The 15,092-nt window shown below is 47.2% G+C and overlaps 2 protein-coding genes across 4 annotated transcripts in view; one reads left to right on the forward strand and one right to left on the reverse strand.

The window, feature by feature from the left end:
* PGAP2 (post-GPI attachment to proteins 2) overlaps positions 1-5,087 on the reverse strand; it is a 28,433-nt gene extending 23,346 nt beyond the window's left edge. Inside the window, 2 exon segments of the mRNA XM_008019969.2 lie at positions 4,932-5,000; positions 5,003-5,087. Coding sequence (XP_008018160.1) covers positions 4,932-5,000; positions 5,003-5,072 — 139 coding nt within the window. The 5' untranslated portion in view covers positions 5,073-5,087.
* A 220-nt stretch (positions 5,088-5,307) lies between these two features.
* Positions 5,308-15,092, forward strand: part of NUP98 (nucleoporin 98 and 96 precursor) — a 126,869-nt gene continuing 117,084 nt past the window's right edge. The window contains exon 1 of one of the 3 annotated variants that reach the window (XM_008019963.3): positions 5,308-5,540. The gene's annotated coding sequence lies outside the window, so the exon portion shown is untranslated. The remainder of the gene's footprint in view (positions 5,541-15,092) is intronic. The other 2 variants (XM_008019966.3, XM_008019965.3) reach the window with 2 other exon arrangements.

Below are 15,092 nucleotides of genomic sequence, written 5' to 3' on the forward strand. Positions count from 1 at the left end.
TCACACCACTGTACTCCAGCCTGGGCGACAGAGTGAGACTTAAAAAAAAAAAAAGATGAATATAGCAGTAAATTCATTAAATGCATTAGACTAAATGCTATGGTTAAAAGCCAAAGTATTGGCTGGACACAGTGGCTCGGGCCTGTAATCCCAACACTTTGGGAGGCCAAGGCAGGTGGAATATTTAACGTCAGGAGCTTGAGACCAGCCTGGCCAACATGGTGAAACTCCATCTCTACTAAAAATACAAAAATTAGCCGGGTGTGGTGGCAGAAGCCTGTAATCCTAGCTACTTGGGAGGCTGAGGAATGAGAATTGCTTGAACCCGGGAGGCGGAGGTTGCAGTGAGCCGAGATTGCGCCACTGCACTCCAGCCTGGGTGACAGAGTGAGACTCCACCTCAAAAAAAAAAAAAAAACCAAAATACAAAGTATTGCTCCCATGTCATAGACAAGGAATTGGGGCAGAGAAGAGTTAAATAACTTAGGCAAGACATAAAAAGTAGCAGATCTACAACTTAAGCTTAGCTCTGACTCCAACTTTGCTGCTTCTCTGGAAGGAAGTCTCATCCTTCCACAATTCTGCATTCCTTACAGGTCTGTCTCCTCCCTAACCACCAATCCTTCACAGCTGCATACAGTGAGTTCTCAAGTCATGTGTATGAGATTAGGGCTCCTAGGACAAAGCTGGACTTTCCTTGGCCAGAATAGTGTTGAGCTGTGGACATCTTTGGGCTCATGATGTCCAGGACAGGGCTTGGCTCCAAAAGGGTTTGTAAGCATGCATCAAACTCCTTGTCTTCAGAATGGAAGAAAGAAGATAATGATACCTAAAAGAGGTGTTATCAGAATTTAGACAGAGTAGGAGCGTGGGAAGGAACCCCTGGCTTCACAAAGATGTCCTTCCCCAGCCAAGAATCCTGGGAATGATGAGCCATGGGCCACTTGCCTACCAAAGCACCCAACAATGTATCTTTAGAAATCACCAAAGTCACAGGAAATTCTTCCCTGCAGTATTCCTCATCCAGTATGTATTCCTCCAGTCTTTCCACAAGTATGCACCATTTTCCAGCACACCTATTTGTACTTTGGACTGAATGTACTCATTTGCTCACTCATTCAAGACATTTCTTTCAGAACCATTTTATAGCAAAAAAAAAAAAGAAAAGAAAAGAAAGAAGACATTTCTGAGTCCTCTTTCAGTATCAGAATCCATATCTTAGAATATTTAGAATGGGAACTCAACATTTTTATTTATTAATTTAGAGACAGAGTCTCCCTCTGTCACACAGGCTGAGGCTGGGAGTGTGGTGGTGCAATCTTGACTCACTGCAACCTCCACCTCCCAGGTTCAAGTGATTCTCCTGCCTCACTCTCCCTAGTAGCTGGGATTACAGGCACGTGCCACTATGCCTGCTAATATATATATATATATATTTTTTTTTAGTAGAGATGGGGTTTCCCTATGTTGGCCAGGCTGGTCTCGAACTCCTGATCTCAGGTGATCTGCCCGCCTCAGTCTCCCAAAGTGCTGGGATTACAGGAGTGAGCCACCGTGCCTGGCAACATTTTTTTTTTTTTTTTTTTTGAGATGGAGTCTCACTCTGTCGCCCGGGCTGGAGTGCAGTGGTGCAACCTCGGCTCACTGCAAGCTCCACCTCCCGGGTTCACACCATTCTCCTGCCTCAGCCTCCCAAGTAGCTGGGACTATAGGCGCCTGCCACCGTGCCCAGCTAATTTTTTTGTATTTTATTAGTAGAGACAGGGTTTCACCGTGTTAGCCAGGATGGTCTCAATCTCCTGACCTCGTGATCCACCCACCTCGGCCTCCCAAAGTGCTGGGATTACAGTCCTGAGCCACCGCGCCCAGCCGGCAACATTTTTAAACAATGCAAACAATACCATTTATTGAGGCCGTATGTGTGCCAGGTAGTATGCTAAGTGCTTTAAATGTACTCTCTCGTTTAATTCTCACTATGACCCTGTAAGGCAAATATGGTTGTTATCCCCATTTTATACAAAAGAAAATTGAGGTTCAGAGGGATTAGGAAATCTGCCCACGTTTTTTGCTTTTCTTTCCTCTCTTTTCTTTTCTTTTTTTTTTTTTTTTTTTTTTGGAGACAGACTTTCACTCTTGTTGCCCAGGCTGGAGTGCAATGGCTCAACCTCAGTTCACTGCAACCTCCGCCTCCCAGGTTCAAGTAATTCTCCTGCCTCAACCTCCCGAGTAGCTGAGACTACAGGTGTCCACCACCACACCTGGCTAATTTTTTCTATTTTTAGTAGAGACGGGGTTTTACCATGTTAGCCAGGCTGGTCTCGATCTCCTGACCTCGTGATCCGCCTGCCTTGGCCTCCCAAAATGCTGGGATTACAGGCATGAGCCATCCTGCCTGGCCCAAATTTCTTAATTAAATTAAATTAATTAAACAGAATTAAATTCAATCTGCATCCAGATTTTAACCAGGTTCTCTGACTCAAAGTCCAACACTACTACTACTAATCCCCAACTGAAGAAAATAATTCACTCATTCGTGCGTCAACTATCTAATGTGTAACTACTATGTGCCTTGCCTTAGGGAATACCAAAATAAGTCAGTAGAGGAGAGGCTTAAAAATAATTGGGCTTAGAGATTAAAGGGCAAGAAATTCAAGGTTCTAGAGGGCAGTTATGAAGCCACTGTAACTATCTAGGGAGAGTTAGTGACTTTCTAAAGTCCAGCAAAGGCAAGGGAGTGTGGTTGTAAAGGAGGGGTGTTTTGGATGGAGGAGATGGGGGAAGATGGCTGCAGTCAGATGTTTAAAGTAACTTTACTATTTGGCCAACCGTATATTGATTTTCTTCCTTCAAGTATCTACTGAGCACCTACAATCTACCATGTTTCTTTCATCCACTATCTTATTCCATCTTTACAACCCAGCACTTTTTTTTTTCTTTTTCCCAGACGGAGTCTCCCTCTGTTGCCCAGGCGGGAGTGGCGTGGCTATAATCACAGCTCACTGCAGCTTTAACCTCTTGGGCTCAAACGATCCTCCTACTTCAGCCTCCCAAGTAGCTGGGACTACAGGCACGTGCCACCACACCTGGCCTTGGCTAATGTTTTGTATAGGTGGGGACTCACTATGTTGTCCGAGCTGGTCTCGAACTCCTGGGTTCAAGTGATCCTCCTGCCTTGAACTCCCAAGTGCTGGGATTACAGGCATGAGCCACCATTCCCAGCCTCCCATTTTTTAAACAAATAAATCAATTACCTCTAACCCCTTGCCATCACCAAAAACCCAGATGTATTTAAACACATTTACATTTGAGGTAAAGCCCATTTCAATTTTGCATTGATGTCCCACAAAGAGGTGGTGGTGGAGGTTTTTTTGTTTTGTTTTTTTCTTTTTTTTGGAGATCACTCTGGAGTGCCTGGCAGGATCCTTGCTCACTGCAATCTCCGCCTCCCGGGTTCAAGCGATTCTCATGCGTCAGGAACCCGAGAAGCAGCTGGGATTATAGGTGCCCACCATCATGCCTAGCTAATTTTTCTATTTTTAGTAGAAACAGGGTTTCATCATGTTGACCAGGCTGGTCTCGAACTCCTGGCCTCAAGTGATCTGCCCACCTCAGTCTCCCAAAGTGCTGGGATTACAGGCGTGAGCCACCAGTCTGGCCAGTATATGCTTTGCTTTCTGAGCACAGCTCCTGCTGTGAGACTCAGTCACTAAAGAGGTCTAGTTTCTAGAAAATGCCCACCTTTCGCTCTTGTAGTATCAGTCTTCTGCTCTGGGCTAGGCCCCAGGAGGACTTTCAAGAGCCCAAGGCACAGAAAACCGAGGGTAAATAATAGGATACAAAGTGACAACACTTCAACAGAGGCCTGCCTAAGCATTGGCTCAACTCGCTGGGAAAGCTTGGCAAACGAATCACTAAGATGGGAATATTTGCAACACCCATCCTTTAAGAATAAGTAGGGGTTCGGCTGGGAGCAGTGGCTCACACCTGTAAGGCCAGCACTGTGGGAGGCCGAGGCGGGCGGATCACCTGAGTTCTGGAGTCCGAGACCGGCCTGGCCAACCTGGCGAAACCCAGTCTCTACTAAAAATACAAAAATTAGCCGGGCGCCACGGCGAGTGCCTGTTATCCCAGCTACTCGGGAGGGTAAGGCAGGAGAATCTCTTGCACCCGGGAGGCGGAGATTGCAGTGAGCCGAGATCGCGCCACTGCACTCCAGCCTGGGAGACAGAGGGGGCAGGGCAAGACTCCCATCTCAAAAAAAAAAAAAAAAGAAAAAAAAAGTAGGAGTTCACGGGGGTGGTGGCTCACGCCTGTAATCCCAGCACTTTGGGAGGCCGAGGCGGGTGGATCACTTGAGGTCAGGAGTTTGAGACCAGCCTGACCAAAACGGTGAAACCCCCGTCTCTACTATAAATACAAAAATTAGCTGGGCCTGGTGGCGGGCGCCTGTTATCCCAGCTACTTGGGCGGCTAAGGCAGGAGAACCGCTTGAACCCGGGAGGCGGAGGTTGCAGTGAGCCAAGATTGCGCCAAGGGACTCCAGCCTAGCCGACAACGCGAGACTCCATCTTAAAATTAAAAAAAAAAAAAAAGTAGGGGTTCTTCAAGTGCAACCGGGAAAGACGTTCCAACAAACCTCATTTGTACCAGGCCTTTTGGTGGGCCAGGCCCTTAGGGCATCTCTAATGCTCCTAATGTCTATCCTAGAAATTCAGGGAGAGAAAGAATGTGCTGGGGCAAGCATGGGTCAGGAGAGAATAGGGTCAGCATCTAGGGCCCTGAAGCAGCCTCAGGCAAACTCTTTGGACAGACAGACCTCCCAAGAGGGCCCTCAGGCTCCGCACGTGGTCTGGGCAGGAAGTGCGGGCAGACAGACTAGGAAGCCTTCCCAGCAGCGCCCGCGGATCGGGGCAAGGAAGGGGTCGAATAGTTACCATGCCATTCTGGGGCCGTCCCTCTGATTGGCCCGAGCTCCCTCAGCCCGAGTCGCTGCACTCCAAGAAGGGGGTGGAGTCTCTATGTTGCGTCACCACTCTTCCCGACACCCCGCCGGTGCTCCCCAATCTAGCCATTCACAAGCCCACATCGAGAGGCCCTGTGTGACGTCACGACTCGCTCCCGCCAACCGCGGCGGCGAGGGGCGGGACTCCACGGCCCTCTCACCGCCCCACCCCTGTGCCTCCCCGAATTCCTTGTGCCCCTCCTCTTCCCTCTCGCCCCTTCCCCCCCGAAGATCGCCCCCACGTTCGGATTCAAAAGACGCGTTGCCCAATGAATAACAGGGTCGACCCAGAGTGGCGGCAGCAACCACCAATGTGCGGACGGCGAGGGCGGAGCGCCCGCAACGAGCCTCTGACGCCGGGCGGCGTGTGACGCAGTCGGGCCTTCTGCGCGCTGCGCCCGAAGCGGCGGTCGGTAGTAGTGGTGGTAGCGGCGGCGGCGACGGTTTCGTGGGGGGCCGCGCGCTGCTCTCTGAGCGGCGGGTGGCAGACGGGCCTGGGCCGGGACTCCTGACACTTCCCCTTCCGCACCGAACCGCGGTAAGTCGGGATCCCGAGCTGCAGCGGCCGAGACCGGCAGGCTTCTACTCTCTTCCGGGCGGGCGGACGCGCGGGGCGTCCCAGGGCCTCTCCGCGCCGAAGTCTCGCGCAGCGGCGCGCACCTTCTGGCCTGAGAGAGGGGCGGGGCCCAGGACCCGGACCCCGGGAGGTCCGGCTTTGGAGGCCCTGGGAGAGAATGAACATCAGTGGGGTCTAGGCTTGGAGGTCTCCGGTTGCTGCCCACGAGAGTCTGGTTGTACTCATTCATTCGGTGGTGTAAGGACCCCACGGTGGGCTGGCCTTTCCGGAGTCAGCGCCTTGAGACCCTGAATACTGTCTGCCCGCACTTCCTTGACCGTCGTGTGGGACAGGGCTTTATTTTGCCTTGGCTTCTCCATAAGGAAAATGGGCACCCCGAGGATTAGGGTGAGTCTGAAGTTTGTGAGATTTTTAAGATAATATCTGAGAATAGGAGTCGGTTCGGTGGAGCAAAAGGTTCTTTTATTTTCTCACGTGTTCAGTGTAAAGCCAGATGAGAAAGATTGAGTTTTGGATTACTGTAGCCATAAGGTCTTTAGAAATTGTTTAAGTCAATCCCCCTACCTTACCTCAGTTTTGTAGATAGGGGAAATCGAGGCCCGGAGTAACAGGTAGGATTAGTCAATGCCGGATCTTTGACAGTCTAAAAATTTTTCTACTACCTCAGCCTCCCTGAATGTTTCAGTCTCCCATTATTAAGAATTCCCTATGGGAGGTCGGTGCGGCATGGACGTTAGGTAGCTAGACGTAGATGTAGTCTTCATAGCGTTTTCCATTTAGTTGCTACCAGCTGTGTTCACGGGTAAGGTGGAAGCTTTGTTAGTGGTACCCTAACCTGGACCTCGAGAACTAAACTTAGAAGATGGTTAAAGAATGTCATCGTTGTTATGTATTGGAAACAAATCGATAAAACTACAAGCCATTATTTCCCTTTCTAAATCTGAATTTTTTGACTTGTGTCAGCTGATGAGGACTCGGAGTCAGTTAGGGATTTATAACTACTGGAGTAGAAAGCAGGAAATTTTCATTGACAAGACTTAGAAAGCCAGGCAGGAGTCCGTTTGTAGTAGTTGTACCTTGGAACTCATGGCTCCTTTCAGGTACAGAATTCAAAGTGAAGTACTATAGTAGAATAAGGTGAGGAAATAAAACTCCGTTTTGGAGGAAGAAGCTAACTGGAATAAAGAAAGAAAAGAGCCGTGAGCATTCCCTGTGACGGTCTTATAAATTCAAGAAGAAACTAAATTCAAGAAGAAACTCGAGTTAACTGGGTTACAGTATGTTTACCTGGTGAAGGAAGTTAGGGTATTTAAAAACCAAAACTAGAGGTTGGACAGGATAAAGGTACTGGGAAATACTTGGGTAAAATTATTATTTTTGACTCTTCAGATTTGATGAAATTGAATTAGTTGACACTTGGTTCTGTTCGTATCAGTAAGATTGTTACTTTGCTCTTGTTTAGATGACAAAGCATAAACTCAAAACTAGTAGTGCAGAAGAGAACCGTAGTCTAAATAGTAAAGTGTGAACAGGGTATGTTTTCCGTGACATTTTCTCAGTTCAAGCATCACCCTTTTCTGGGAAGCTGTTCTTGGCATTCTCTCCTCTGCAAGCTTCCATAACACTTATTTGATACTTGTATTTATAGAACATAATTTTATTTTAGCTGTTTTTTTATTAGGCTGGTAAATATTTTCATCTTATCTTTGTTGTCCAGTTGCTTGCCATGTAGTAGGCCCTCAGTAAGTGTGTTTACTTGAATGAATAGACAAATATGGAGGAGTTATACCTAGCAGTAGTCAATAGAGAGAGGCTTCTGAAATATGGGGCCCAGATAAGATGGTTTCTGCTGTTTATGTGTTATAGGATACTTTGGTAACTGACATTTATTTGTTTATTTATTTAATGAGATAGGGTCTCACTCTATCACCCAGGCTGGAGTGCAGTGGTGCAGTCTCGGTTCACAGCAGCCTCAACCTCCTGGGCTTAAGCAATCCTCCCACCTCAATCTCCCAAGTAGCTGGGACCTCAGGTGTGCACCACCATACCCAGCTAATTTTTTTTGTATTTTTTTGGTTGAGACGGGGTTTTGCTATGTTGCCCAGGCTGGTATTGAATCCTGGGCTCAAGCCACCCCCCACCTCAGCCTCCCAAAGTGCTGAGATTACAGGCATGAGCCACTGCGTCTAGCTGGTACCTGACTTTGTTTATGTCTACTAGGTGCTAGATAACTAAGAGCAAGCAGAATTTTTAAGGAACTAAATTTACAGCTTTGAAAAAATTAGTTATTATTTTCTTGTAATATGATTTATGTGGTGGTAGTTAACCTGGAAAGTAAAGAATGATGGTACTAATGTTTAATTTCCAATAATGAGACTATATGCAGTTATGCAATTTGTTGAAAGGTTAGGGGAATAAGAAATTCAGGGATTTGACGATAAGTATTGGCCGAGCATGGTGACTCATTCCTGTAATCCCAGCACCTTGAAGGTTGAGGCAGGTGGATTGCTTGAGCCCAGAAGTTGAAGACTAGCCTGGGCAACATGGGGAAACCCTGTCTCTATGAAAAATACAAAAATTATCCAGGTGTGGTGGCTTGCACCTGTACTCCAACTACTCGGTAGGCTGAAATCAGAGAATCGCCAGAGCCCGGGAGATTGAGGCTGCAGTGCTGTGATTGCAGTTCCAACCTGGGAAACCGAGTGAGGCCCTGTCTCAAAACAAAACAAAGGCCTGGTGCGGTGGCTCACACTTGTAATCCTAGCACTTTGGGAGGCCGAGTCGGGTGGATTGCCTGAGCTCAGGAGTTCGAGACCCGCCTGGGCAACACGGTGAAACCCCGTCTCTACTTAAAAAAACAACAAAAAAAATTCGCTGGGCTTGGCGTCTTGCGTCTGTAGTCCCAGCTACTCGGTAGGTTGAGGGAGGAGAATTGCTTGAACTCGGGAGGCGGAGGTTGCAGTGAGCATCTGTTGCAGTGAGCTGAGATGTGCCACTGCACTCCAGCCTAGGTGACAGCGAGACTCTGACTCAAGAAAAAAGAAAACAAAAGAAACAAAAAACAGTACATATTAGAGGCAAGGTAGGTAAACATTTCCTGAGAACTTGGTGCATTCTTTTTGTTTGAAATTGACCCTAAGTATTTGGCACAGTATGGCTCTAGAGAAAGGTTTCTCAGCTTTGGAACTTTTGAGACTTTGGGCCAGATAATTATCGTGGGGCCTCTGTTGTATATTGTAGGATATTTAGCGACATTTCTACCTCTACCCATTAGATACCCATAACACATCCTCTGCAGGTTTTAACAATCAGGAATGTCTGAAGAAATTGTCACAATTGCCCTTTATTGAGACTACTACTCTAGTGAAAACTTTTCAAATATATTATTAAAATAACACTTTGGCTTGGCATTTGTTTGCATTACATTTTGTTAAAATATCCACGAAAAACTTTTCTTTTTTTTTTTTTGAGACAGAGTCTCGCTCTGTCGCCCAGGCTGGAGTGCAGTGGCGCAGTCTCAGCTCACTGCAAGCTCCGCCTCCCGGGTTCACGGCAGTCTCTTGCCTCAGCCTCCCACGTAGCTGGGACTACAGGCGCCCGCCACCATGCCTGGCTAATTTTTTGTATTTTTAGTAGAGACGGGTTTTCATTGTGTTAGCCAGGATGGTCTTGATTTCCTGACCTCGTGGTCAGCCCGCCTTGGCCTCCCAAAGTGCTGGGATTACAGGCATGAGCCACCATGGCTGACTCCATGAAAAACTCTTTAACTTTCTTTCTTTTTTTTTTTTTTTTTTTTTTTTTGAGATGGAATTTCGCTCTTGTCATCCATGCTGGAGTGCAATGGTACAATTTCGTGATCTTGGCTCACTGCAACCTCTGCCTCCTGGGTTCAAGCAATTCTCTTGCCTCAGCCTCCCAAGTAGCTGGATTACAGGTGCGTGCCACCACGCCCAGCTAATTTTGTATTTTTAGTAGAGACAGGGTTTCACCATGTTGGCCAGGCTGATCTGGAACTCCTGACCTCAAGCAATCCACCCGCTTCGGCCTCCCAAAGTGCTGGGATTACAGATGTAAGCCACCATGCCCAGCCATAATTACCACATTGAAGAATTTGTACTTAATTCAGTGTAATGGGAAATACTTGCAGTTTTTATTTTAGTAAGGAAAGAAAAATTCTTAAAAATACAGTGATAGCTGGCCGGGCATGGTGGCTCACCACCTGTAGTCCCAGCACTTTGGGAGGCTGAAGCGGGTGGATCACAAGGTTAGGAGTTTGAGACCAGCCTCACCAACATGGTGAAACCCCATCTCTACTGAAAATACAAAAATTAGTTGGGCACAGTGACACGCACCTGTAGTCCCAGCTACTTGGGAGGCTGAGGCAGAGAATCGCTTGAACTCGGGAGCCAGAGGTTGCAGTGAGCCCAGATTACACCACTGTGCTCCATCCTAGGCGACAGAGCAGGACTCCATATCATAAAAAAAAAAAAAAAAAAGACCACTAGGTGTAACAATCTTTGCATTCTGACACATGATATGTTGTTTTGGTTGAAGTATATGAAGAAAATCTAGCCTCATACAGATGCATAATTGGAAAAGGGAGGAGTATTTTGATAGCCTTTTCAAATAATTCTAACTGTTCTTTGACTCTGCACTCAAACCTTTTTATTTGTTTTTTTGGGACGGAGTCTTGCTCTGTTGCCCAAGCTGGAGTGCGGTAGCACTATCTCAGCCTACTCCAACCTCCGCCTCCCAGGTTCAAGCGATTCTCCTGCCTCAGCCTCCTGAGTAGCTGGGACTACAGGCACACATCACCACGCCAGGCTAGTTTTTTGTATTTTTAGTAGAGACAGGGTTTTGCCATGTTGGGTTTGAACTCCTGGCCTCAAGTGATCCGCCCACCTTGGCCTCCCAAAGTGCTAGGATTACAGGTGTTAGCCACCATGCCCGGCCAGTACCAAATCTTAATAGTTTGTCAATCATTCTTTGAAGTTAAAATGGTGGGCTGGGCGCGGTGGCTCACACCTGTAATCCCAGCGCTTGGGAGGCTGAGGCGGGCGGATCACAAGGTCAGGAGATCAAGCCATCCTGGCTAACACGGTGAAAACCCGTCTCTACTAAAAATACAGAAAGTTAGCCGGGCGTGGTGGCGGGCGCCTGTAATCCCAGCTACTCGGGAGGTCGAGGCAGGAGAATGGCGTGAACCCGGGAGGCAGAGGTTGCAGTGAGCCAAGATCGCTCCACTACACTCCAGCCTGGGTGACAGAGCGAGACTCTGTCTCAGAAAGAAAGAAAGAAAGAAAGTAGGGGGGATTAAAATGGTGTTCCATGAGAAAAACAACTTCATTTAGCTTTCAGAAGTAATTACAGGTGGTGTGCCCCTTGATATCCTTTGTATTTGAGTATGCAGAAGTTTTTGAGTATTTTCCAGTACCAAATTAAAAGAAGTGTGCTGTAGTGTTGAGAAATAATACAACTAATAATTTTTACTGCTTCGTTAAGGACCCTCTTAAGTGAAAGTGGAATTTTTTGTATTGTAAATTGTGGGGTCCAGCCCCACAGCGTCGGTGGGTTTTTCTCCCTTGTGTGGAGATGAGAGACTGTAGGAATAAAAACATAAGACAGAGATAAAAAACAGCTGGGGCCGGGCGCGGTGGCTCAAGCCTGTAATCCCAGCACTTTGGGAGGCCGAGACGGGCGGATCACGAGGTCAGGAGATCGAGACCATCCTGGCTAACACGGTGAAACCCCGTCTCTACTAAAAAATACAAAAAACTAGCCGGGCGAGGTGGCGGGCGCCTGTAATCCCAGCTACTCGGGAGGCTGAGGCAGGAGAATGGCGTAAACCCGGGAGGCGGAGCTTGCAGTGAGCTGAGATCCGGCCACTGCACTCCAGCCTGGGCGACAGAGCGAGACTCCGTCTCAAAAAAAAAAAAAAAAAAACAGCTGGGCCTGGGGGACCACTACCACCAAGACGTGGAGACTGGTAGTGGCTCCGAATGCCAGACTGCGCTGATATTTATTGGATACAAGACAAAGGGGCAGGGTAAGGAGTGAGAGCCACCTCCAATGATAGGTAGGGTCACATGGGTCATGTGTCCACTGGACGGTGAGGGGTGTTCCTTCCCTGCCTGGCAGCTGAGGCAAAGAGGAGAGAGAGAGAGAGAGAGACACAGCTTACGCCATTATTTCTGCATGTCAGAGACTTTCAGTACTTTCACTAATTCGCTACTGTTATCTAAAAGGCAGAGCCAGGTGTACAGGATGGAACATGAAGGCGAACTAGGAGCATGACCACTGAAGCACAGCATCACAGGGAGACGGGTAGGCCTCCGGATAACTGCGGACAGGCCTGACTGATGTCAGGCCCGCCACAAGAGGTGGAGGAGTAGAGTCTTCTCTGAACTCCTCTGAGCAAAGGGAGACTCCCTTTCCTGGTCTGCTAAGTAGCGGGTGTTTTTCCTTGACACTGACGCTACCGCTGGACCACGGTCCGCCTGGCAACGGGCATCTTCCCAGACGCTGGCATTACCGCTAGACCAAGGAGCCCTCTGGTGGCCCTGTCCGGGCTTGACAGAAGGGTCGCACTCTTGTCTTCTGGTCACTTCTCACTATGTCCCATCAGCTCTTATGGCCTGGTTTTTCTTCAGTTATAATTGTAGAGCAAGGACTACTATAATATTGGAGTAAAGAATAATTGCTACAAGCTAATGATTAATGATATTCATACATAATCATATCTATTACCTGTATCTAGTATAACTATTCTTATTTTACATATTTTATTATACTGGAACAGCTCATGCCCTCAATCTCTTGCCTGGGCACCTAGGTGGCTTGCTTGCCGCCCGCAGTAAATGGGTAACAAGGAAGAATTCCGTGTTAGTTCAGCACCATTTGGGTTGTTGCTTTGATTCATGCTGAGTTTCCAGCATTTTTACACACCATTGATATTGCACCTCAGCACAGAGGTCAGAACAGTAAAGAAGAAAGGCAAAGTGTCTTAGTTTTATTACGAAAATGTTTTTGATTTCATGGAACCCCTGGAAGAAGTGTTGGAGACTTTTAGGCGTCTTTGGATCACACTTTGAGAACCACTAATCTCGAACAATATTTCACATTGGTTCATAGAGCTCTAAGCTGCTTCATGGGGCAGAGCTGATGGTGTTCTACTGTACCTACTCCCTCTTCACTTCAGCCAGAGCAGTTTCTGCTTATGTCTGTTTTATATGTCGGGTTTCATAGCTAAAAAATATTTAAAAATCATTGGTCAAGGGGAGAAGAATTGAGCACCTGGATTAGGGCTGGTCTGTTCACGAAGGGACCAGTTCATCCTCCATAAATGTTATAGTCACTCATCACTTCACATCTTTGTTTAATTTTACTTCCTTTGACACAGAGCTTACTAGTATTTGCACGCTTAACCTTCTTGATAGGTAAATGGGGCCAGGTGCGATGGCTCACGCCTGTAATCCCAGCACTTTGGGAGGCTGAGGCAGGCAGATCACGAGATCAGGAGATAGAGACCATCCTGGCCAATGTGGTGAAACCCCATCTCTACTAAAATACAAAAAATTAACCAGGTGTGGTGGTGGGTGCCTGTAGTCCCATCTTTTCGGGAGGCTGAGGCAGGGAAATCACTTGAACCCAGGAGGCAGAGGTTGCAGTGAGCCGAGATCGCGCCACTGCACTCCAGCCTGTCAACAGAGCAAGACTGTGTCTCAAAAAAAAAAAAAAGAAAGAAAGAAAAAGAGGTAAATGGGCCTGGCACAGGGCTCACCTATAATCCCTGCTCTTTAGGAGGCCAAAGCAGGAAGATGGCTTGAGTCCAGCAGTTAGAGACGAGCCTGGGCAACATAGTGGCACATACCTGTGGTCTCAGCTACTTGGGAGGCTAAAGTGGGAGGATCACTTAAACCCAGGAGCTCCAGGCTGCAGTGAGCCATGATCATGCCACTGCATTCCAGCCTGGGCAACAGAGTGAGACCTCGTCTCAAAACAAAAACCAAAAAGAAAACAGAAATAGGTAAATGAATTTGTAAATTAAAAAGATGGATAGTTGAGAATAAAGATGTGAGATCGATGGAAGAGATTGAGTGATCATACTAATCTCAATATATTGTGTTTATACAGGGATGGAATTTGTTTTTGTTTGCAGTGGTGCCTTATACTTGTGCTAAGTGATCAGTGGATGACACTTAAGCATGGAGAAATAAGAAATTATGGCATTCTAGCTAGCCATTGATGAACCAAAGTTTAAAGTGAGGGGACATTTATTACACTTTTTAAATTATAAATACCTGTAAAATATCAGTTGAAAAACTAAACCAAATGCTGCTTTTGAGGAGCTCTAGTATGAGGCAACTTTGTGCTCCTGCCAGTCTTTTGGTGTAGGCTGTGCAATCCCTGTTGTTCAGATGTAGAAATTGAGGTCTGAGAGATTGAATATTATGACTTACACAGTAGCAAGTGGCAGAGGAATTTTTTTTTTTTTTTTTTTTTTTGAGAGGGAGTCTCGTGCTGTCGCCCAGACTGGAGTGCAGTGGCCGGATCTCAGCTCACTGCAAGCTCCGCCTCCCGGGTTTGCGCCATTCTCCCGCCTCAGCCTCCCGAGTAGCTGGGACTACAGGCGCCGCCACCTCGCCCGGCTAGTTTTTTGTATTTTTTAGTAGAGACGGGGTTTCACTGTGTTAGCCAGGATGGTCTCGATCTCCTGACCTCGTGATCCGCCAGTCTCGGCCTCCCAAAGTGCTGGGATTACAGGCTTGAGCCACCGCGCCCGGCCGGCAGAGGAATTTTTTATTTTTTTAACTTTTTAATTTGAATTAACTTTAGATTTTAAGAGTCAAAACAATGGTAACTGACAGGATTTTTTTTGTTGTTTTTTTAAGATGGAGTTTCACTCTTGTTACTTCACTGCAATCTCTGTCTCCTGGGTTCAAGCGATTCTCCTGCCTCAGCCTCCCGAATAGCTGGGATGAAGGCATGTGCCACCACAACCAGCTAATTAGTATTTCTAGTAGAGATGGGGTTTCTCCATGTTCCTCAGGCTGGTCTTGAACTCCCGACCTCAGGTGATCCGCCTACTTTGGGCCTCCCAAAGTGGAGGGATTACATACGTGAGCCACTGTGCCCAGCCTTATACAGTGATTCTTAATAGTTAGGTATATATTCTTTTATAAATTTATTTATTTGTTTTTGGAAACAGTTTCATTCTTGTCACCCAGGTTGGAGTGCAGTTGCATCATCTGGGCTCAACAGCAACCTCTGCCTCCCAGGTTCAAGTAATTCTCCTGCCTCAGCCTCTTGAGTAGCGTGCAGGCTAATTTTTGTTTTATTAGTAGAGACGGGGTTTCACCATGTTGGCCAGGCTGGTCTCGAACTCCTGAACTCAAGTGATCCACCAGCCTTGGCCTCCCAAAGTGCTGGGATTACAGGCATGAGCCACCGCACCTAGCGGAGTGACAGAGATTTAAACACAGATGTCTCACACCAAAGCTAATATACTCTTCA

The sequence above is a fragment of the Chlorocebus sabaeus genome, chromosome 1 (genome assembly GCF_047675955.1).
Source record: "Chlorocebus sabaeus isolate Y175 chromosome 1, mChlSab1.0.hap1, whole genome shotgun sequence".
NCBI lineage: Eukaryota > Metazoa > Chordata > Mammalia > Primates > Cercopithecidae > Chlorocebus > Chlorocebus sabaeus.